Source organism: Pyricularia pennisetigena, chromosome 1 (assembly GCF_004337985.1).
Source record: "Pyricularia pennisetigena strain Br36 chromosome 1, whole genome shotgun sequence".
In the NCBI taxonomy this organism is placed as follows: Eukaryota; Fungi; Ascomycota; class Sordariomycetes; order Magnaporthales; family Pyriculariaceae; genus Pyricularia; species Pyricularia pennisetigena.
Window position 1 is genome coordinate 2,101,335 of NC_043740.1, and position 7,994 is coordinate 2,109,328.

General features: G+C 51.0%; 1 protein-coding gene across 1 annotated transcript; it reads right to left on the reverse strand.

Moving 5' to 3' along the window:
• Positions 1–2,420: 2,420 nt before the first annotated feature.
• PpBr36_07192 (uncharacterized protein) lies at positions 2,421–5,484 on the reverse strand (the record flags this gene model as incomplete). Its single annotated transcript, XM_029894330.1, has 2 exons — positions 2,421–3,948; positions 4,046–5,484. 2 exons carry the CDS (start codon positions 5,482–5,484, stop codon positions 2,421–2,423), a joined length of 2,967 nt encoding a protein of 988 aa, XP_029748241.1.
• Between the last annotated feature and the right edge of the window lie 2,510 nt (positions 5,485–7,994).

Here is a 7,994-nt window from a genome sequence, read left to right on the forward strand (position 1 = left end):
AAAAGAATGCTGCTCGCCGATCGCCGACTTTCGGTTTGTCTCTCTCTCTTTCTCTCGCGCGCGCAGAACCCGTCCCTCCGCCCTTATGCACCTTGGATTATCACAGGGTCTTGTCATTTCATTTTGTAACCCGGATGGAGGCAAAGGCAGCGGGCGCCCGTCACTGCCGAAACAACTACCATGTTATGATTTTTTTTTTTTTATATTTTTTTAAAAAAGAAATCTCTACTGGATCACTGGAGATAGGCTGGTGCGGCCGAGGCTCTCCAATTATCTCATAAGAAATGAGCTCAACAGGCTATTTTTCTTGGGGGAGGTCTCTCTTGGGCCTGACTGTTTCTCCGTTCTACACTGCCTTTTGCACTACCCGGATCCGGCCGATTTTTTTTTCTCCTACATCTGGCATCAATATTAGTACTCGATGAGGGGAGAGAAAAGGAAAAAAAAAAATTAACATTATTGGTGGCTAATATATGACAGATGCTAATTGTGCAAAGTAACGCCTTTGTGATGACGTGCTGGAATGCATATTGAGGGAAAGAGATATCCGACCCAGCATCAACAATAAGAGTTTCAATAAGAACAAAAGCGCATGTCAAACAGCCAAACCAAAGTAGGGCCGAAATGACGCGTGTTGCAAGTTCCAGTCCCAGCTTCCGACCTTCCGAGTAAAAATCGGCGCCACGTCGTCTGATGAAGAGAGATTGCAAGATGCCAAGCGAAGCAGGTCCCGGTGCTGTAGCGAGCGAGGTTTTTTTTCTTCTCATTCCAAGGCAGCTCACGAGTCTGTGTTGAAATGGAGGGGAGTGGTTTTTGTCTTTTTTTTTTTTTGGTATCTTCTCAGAACACCCAGCATGTATGTACGCAATGTCCATCGTGTCGATGCGTCGTAGCATTCCCACCCCTGACGATAGACCACCGAATGTAACAAGGTAGCCTGCTCCAGGGAAAGGGACAGGTTTGCCAGTGGCTTGGTGGTGAGCCTATTTCCATGGATAGCTGCAGCCTGGTTCGGTCCATTCGTGGGTTCCCCCAGAAAAAAAGTCAGCACAGGCCTCGTCAAAACTGTTCAAATTCCCTCAACTGGAGAGACGGAGGGGAGGAGAATGAGTCAATGATGGACCGGGCCGAAGTTACCTTTTCCATTCATGTGTCCTGATCAAAATGCCGGCCGCCTTGGAGCCAGCATCCGAAACCCCTGAAAGACCCTGTCGTGGATCTAGTGGTCGAGCGCAGTATGCGATGGGTTTGACCGGGTTGACAATCCTCAGACGTCGTCTCTTTGTAATCAGATGCAGAGAAAGAAGAGTGGATGAACAGCTCTCCTGGAAATCAAACACCCCTTCGGTCTTGGGATAAACATCTGGGGCCAGAAACCTGTTGTTTGCACCCAAGCGGCCGTGATGGTTATGCACATATCCGATTATGTGCGGCACAACATCGAAATAAACGACAAAATATCACAGCGCCGTAAAACCAGAAATAGATCAAGAACACACTCCGGCAACCCTACGATATAAGCACGTGTATGAGCAGGATGGCTCCAGGGGCTTCGGTGTTGGCTCCAGCAAGGCCCATGGCTACCTCGCTCGCACATGAATGCACACACACACACACACACACACACACACACACACACACACACACACACACACACACACACGCACGCACGCACCATCGTGTACTCAAATCATAATATTATGATCGTTCTTTGTTCATCATAAAAAGACATGAAATGAGCATTACAGCAAAATAATCACAAAGCCCAGTCTTGTGCCCCTGGTTCTGCTCTCACTGGCTGCCATTCGCCTCATCAACAGCTTCAAAAATTGCGGTATGTGACGTGAAAATGTCAAACAAAAAGGGGATATAGGGTCATGTAAAGGACAGTGAACCCCAAATGTCGATTTTTGGGCGACTCGATTTGATTCCAGCATGTATGTAACGATGCGGGAAGCTGAGAAGAAGATAACAAAAGAAACATGGGTATTAACTGCGAGGAAAACAACCAAAGAGAAATACATGCATGTCTTTTTTTTTTTTTTTGGACATGCCTGCCACCGCCTATCCGAACAGAGAGGGAACGCCCAACAACAGGACGCTGGGTAGCAACAAAAAAGAATTACACAATAATGGAAAGTAAAAGGTGCCTGAAGAGGCAGAAATCCGGATCCTTGCGGTCACAAGGTGTGGATCCTATCATTACATATGTTGAGCCCAGTGAGTTATCGGACTTGAAAAACACATGGGCGGCAAGATGCCGTCTTTTGGGTATCTTTTGCTTGTTTGGAGTGTACTGGCACACCAGTCGAGGTATTTGCAGTCAAGTCATGCGCCGGCGAGTTCCTTCAAGCGTCAGGGCTCCTCTTAGGCGAAGGCGTTCGCAAGATTGGAGACTTGGGGCACGAGCACCCGACATCCTAAGTCTTCTTCTTGCCCTGGCGCTGCTTCCATTCAGCCCTTGTGACTTTCAAGAGCATCTCTTCATCATGGACCGGTATCCAAGAGGTCAAAGCCTTCATGGCGTTCTCAAAGTCCGAGTCCATAAGCACATCGGCAAGAGCATGCATGAGCGCGGCGCCAGTTGCGTGTAGAATATCGAGGCCGACAACGGGCGCTTCGGGCGCGTCTGCTGGCGGTATTGGCGAGGGTTCCCCCAAGAGCATGAAGACGTCCCAAACACGGAGTTGGGCCTGAAATGGGATCGAAAGGTTGAAGAGGGTGAGATACCAGCGTGTTGCATAGGCTGTTGGGTCGATACAGAGCTCGGCCAGCTTGCGGGCGATATCATTGCTCGGCAGCCAGTCACGCTCAAAGTCCTTCAATGCTGTCATCAAACCGGCAAACCCAGGCTGGTACAGCCGCTCGAGGCCTCGATACCGCCACATCCTGACTAGCATGACAAAAGTCTTCTCCTCATCATAGTAGCAAAGGAGGGTTGCGGCAAGTGAAGCCATGCCCTGTACGTATCCCGTGTCTGGGAAGTGTAGAGAGAGCGCATGCAACACCCTGAAAAGGAGGCGCTGACCTCCACGGTACCTTCGACGAAACATAATGTGGCGGTTGATGGTCCGAGGCACATCGAGATCAATCTGCGTGTCGTCCGACGACGATACATACTGGAGCCGCTGAAACTCGGCCACAAGCTCCTCGTCTGTTGTTGTACAGCCATGCTTTTTGGCGCTCGAAGCAAGGAACGAGTACCAAGCTGCAGCCCGCCAACGGTCTGGAATGCCCTTCCATGTGCGATCGATGACTTTATGGTTTGTGGGGTCAAATTCAAACTCCATACCTTCTCCGGGCTGGCCTTTGCGATTGATCTTGGCCATCTTCCTCCACTTTTCAGCCCTCTGCCACTCCTTCTTCTTTTGAGCATCGGTGAGCTTCTCGACCTTGGGGTCTTCGGCGATGTCCGAAAGACCAGGCGCCAAGGCCAGCATGTCGCCCGCCTCGTCAGTCAGTTTCCTGTCCCGATTGTGGGGCAGCAAGTTGGCAGCTGCCCTCACCGACGAGCGGGATGACTGCCGCGAGTGCCCAGAAACCCCAGATGTCTGCGTATTAAGCGACCGCGCCGACACCTTCCTGATGGGTGCGCGGTCTGCCGTAAGTGATGACAGAGCCTTGGGGTTCCCATCTGGTGATTTGGTCAGGACCTTTCTCTTCTTGGGCGCTGAGTATAACGACCGTAGAGGTCTGGCATCCATGCTGCTCTGTCTCGTGTCCATGCTATTCGCCCTCGACTCCAGGGTCCGAGGATTTGGCAATATGAAGCCGTAACGATCGACATCGGCACCATCCACATCCTCCCAGTCTTCTAAACCGCCAGCTAGCTCGTACTCCTTGTTAGTCGAGCTACCTTGTGGCGGCGACGACGAAGCCAAACCGGCTGGCGTTGGTGTAGTTGCCAGATGGGATCGATTGTCGCTTGAGGATGGACGAGATCTGTCTCTGCAGGTTGAAAATTAAAAGAAAAAAAGTTATGTTAATTACAAGTCAAGTATGATAGAGGGAAGGGGGATTGCTCGGGTTGATAAGGAAACCATACGCGACATTCTCTTCCTCGTCCGATGGGACCTCCACTGCAGGCTCAAGGCGATCGCGATTCGACAAGCCCGGCCCCCCATCGTCACGGTCGTCCCCTTTGGCGACAGAATCATAGAGAGACCTCACCTTTTGTGATTCCCTCTCGACGTCTACAGGCAAGACACGGATGCTGGGCATCTGCATGGTCTTGGACGTATGGGGACGGGATGGTGTGCTCTTATCCGTCGTTTCGGCGGTGGCGACATGGGTCGTCGCAGCCGCTGTCGTGGGCGCGTTGGCCGTGGCGGCCGCGCCCGAGGAAGCAACATGGTGGCCTTCTTGGTCCATTTGTGGCTGGCCAGCGTCGAGTATTTTGGACTTTCTCAAGGCGCGCTTTCCACCAAACATGACACTGCCCCTCTTGGAGAAGGTCAACTGGCTGAGGAATTCATCCTCAATCAACCTGTCGGTAGGAATGGTGGTGGTGATCAAAGTCAATTCTGAGCTGTCAGATTTCGCTGGCTCTATTGGGCAGGGATCCTCTGTCGAGCCGACATCCAACCCCGGCACCTTGGGTGGGGAACGCGGCAGTTCGAGACTCTTGAAGGACCTTGTGGACCCCGCTCCCGCGACGTTTGCCTTCTTCTTCAATTTGTTGGAACGCATTCCAGTCCGGTTGCTGGATGTTCGCACTAGTTTCCTGGACGAACGAAGTTGCTCGGTTGACATGTTGGCAGGTGTAGGTGGGTCGGTGGACGAGGAAGAGCGAGCGATTGGGGACGAAGGGATGGGCGCGGCTCTGGGGCTTTCAAAGAACGCATGGGGAGGGAGCTCTGCTGATTGGGCGCGCCTCGAGTTTGCATCACCGGTCACCACGTCTTGGCTTTGAGGGGTGGCGAAGCTCTTCCCGTCAGCAAAAAACAGCGGTGCCACAGTCGCCGGACGAGGCTCAGTCACTTGTTCAGGCACAGGCAAAGGCTCAGTCACAGCTTGAACGTCGGCATCACAAACATCCAGCTTGCTGTACAGCGTCGTCGGGTAATCGGTGTCCTCCTCGTAAATGGTGGACGAAGAAGTGGTTGTCGTCGGTGCCAGACCCGAATCGCGCTTCCAGTCGTCGGTAGTCGGAGAGGGGTTCTCGCGAGTGCGAAGAGCCGGGTGCTGCTCTTGGGGCGGCGCAATAAGTGGCGGCGACACAACAACTGCGGAGGCGGCGGTTGCTGTTGTTGTTGCTGCTGCTGCGGCGGCGGCGGCGGCGGCACTGAGCGAGGCAAGGGAAACCGGTCTGCTCGCCCGTGCAGGGTTTCGAGGAGGTATTGGAATCATTAGAATCGGAGGCTGGGCCTGCACGGTTTGCTCATAACGAAAGGCTAGCAGCGACGTATCGTCACGAAAGGGAACGCGTGCGGCTGGTCTTGTTTTGTAGCGCACGCTGGCGCTGACGAATTTTTGAGGCGCCATTGGTTCAAGCGCAGTGACCGGGGCGGGCGTTGGCCGTGCGTGCCTGTTTGGCTCGGGGAGGACGGTGCTAATTTATCTAAGGCTTTGTTTCGGATGCTTCTGGCAGCTAGCTCATATATGGCAGCGGCGATTTGACACAACCTAAGACCAGACTAGACCCGGTCAGGTGAACAGCGGACTGATAATCAAATGTTGCAGATTCTTTCTTTTTTTTTTTTTTCTCTTGTGTGTGCTTGTTTCTCCTTCTGTCCCGTCTTCGCGGTCGGGAATGTGGGCTGAAACTTCCGTGCTGCAGGTGGTTTCTTTGCTTCTCCTGTGTCTGAGTTGAGGCCGAGATATTTGTATGGATCGAACTGACCAAATCGGTGGTAAAAATGGATGAGACACCTAGAGCCAAAAAAGAAAGGAATAAAAGTCCGGGGTTCTCGATTAAAGACAAACTGATCCTATGCAGACTATGTTATGAGTATAAAGTGAGGACTCGCCGAAGGGTAATATAGGACATGGTAAAACGAAACTGGGGATGGGACTAACCTGGGGGTGGCGTTTGGCAATAGCTCGATTATCTTGAGGCAAAGTAAGTAACAACGGATGTAGGTATCTTGCTCTCTCTCTTTTTTTTTCTCCCTCTCTGCCTTTATCCAAGACGCCCGACCCAATACCGGGTACCAGTTGGACGACAGCTCAGCAGATGCACAAAAAGCCTGAGTGGGACACAAGGGCAGGTGCGGCCCAAAGAAATAAATACATAAGACCGAGCGAGACTGAGACTGAATGTGAAAAGTAGTTGTACCTTCCCAACTTTTGATTCACGCGCGGGATGGTACGATTACCTAGAGCAACCCATTCCGCCTTTGTTCAGCGAGGTACCTCAGCTGGTCTATCTACAAATATCTCTTGTTCATGGGCCCACCCAGCAAATCCCTACCTGCTTTTATTTCGAAGAAGAAACAGAAGGGTGAAAAGAAATAACGGGGTTTTGCCTCCACGGCAAAAAAATCCAAGTTTCCTTCCCCCTCTCGTCTCTGGGGATGACAGCATCCGGAAGTCTCTAGAGCTGCAGCATCCCCCCTCCACCGGCACCTGAAAGTCTGGGCCCCGGATTAAGTTGCATCTAATAGGCAGGATCCACCAGTCCCGACCCGACCTCTGACCACCTTTCTCGGTCTTTAGCTCCGTCATCCACGGGTTGGGCATAGACTGCTTTCTGTGTTCGGCTTGAGTGATCTGGCACAAGACCCTTGCCAGCCAGTCGGAGGGTGCCACTTGCGCGATCCCCCACAGGGCTCCATTCGTACGGAACCTCAATCAATGCCGAATACGTACCCTACCCATGTAGCAGCTACCCAAGGTCCTAACTTTTTTTTTGTGTTGAACTAATAACACCATCTCTTTTTTCACTTTCATTTGGCAGCTTCCCATCTTCCAACATCTATACCTCGTGTGCATTCTTTGTTGATGAGAAATCGGACCAAAAGTAATTACATGGACTCGAATGTTTCTTGAGGGCGAATTTCAGTTCAAAGTGAGGGTGGGTCTACACACCTGAATAGTCAACCATGCATAGTAGTCTCCTCGAGAACCTGACGTTCGCAGACAAGATTGGCCAACGCCCATAGGGCGCATTGATCAAGTCAATTTAACTCATGGCAAAAGCAAGACACGACCAACAAGGCGCCAAAAATGGATCGAGGGAAGTCGATGCAGAAGTATCTCTTGCTGATCAGATTAGTCTAGACTAGTTTTGCGTGAGTGGACCTCCCCGGCCGCCATACACCGCCGACATGAACTAACTCATTGTGCTTTTGGTTTTGTTTGTTAGGTTGCTCACAGACGTTGCCCCCACCGAAATTCTTTAATACATGTTTCTGTAGCAATCGAAATCAGGAAGAACGAAAAGAAGAAGAAAAAAACTGTAAAAAAAAAAAGAGAATTCCAAGACAATAGAATCCAGGAAAGAATGAAACCTGATCCGAGATCTGCACTCTCTAAGACGGTTGCCTCCATTCCGCTCCATCAAAATGCGGTTAGATCTCGAGCCCCCAGGTGAGCACATGAACATCAAGAGAGAAGCATATGCTGCTGCTGAAGTGGAGTTTATGCACCATGTTCAAGCGACTTCAGTAGACTAGGCGGAGGCAGGTCGAGTTTAACCATTTCACCCGAGACTTAGTTTTTCTGTGTATACTTACATGTTCCGTACCGAATCGGGCATACTGACTACATACTTTAAATACCATAACTCCCTCACAGATGTCAATACAAAGTACTTGGTATGTGTATCCATTCATTCATAACTAGCTTCCTTTCAAGCTATACATACACCTTCCTACACTGCTATACTGCAAGCTTTCAAATCTACGAGATTCAAACCTTGATTGATGGTGCGCACGGCAACGCAACACTAAGACCACCCTTCCGGGACTATACCGTACTCGTCTTCAGCCGACAGCGTGGGGCCGAGCGACAATTTCCGACAAGAGTTGAGAGTTGGGTGCGGTCTTTTTTTT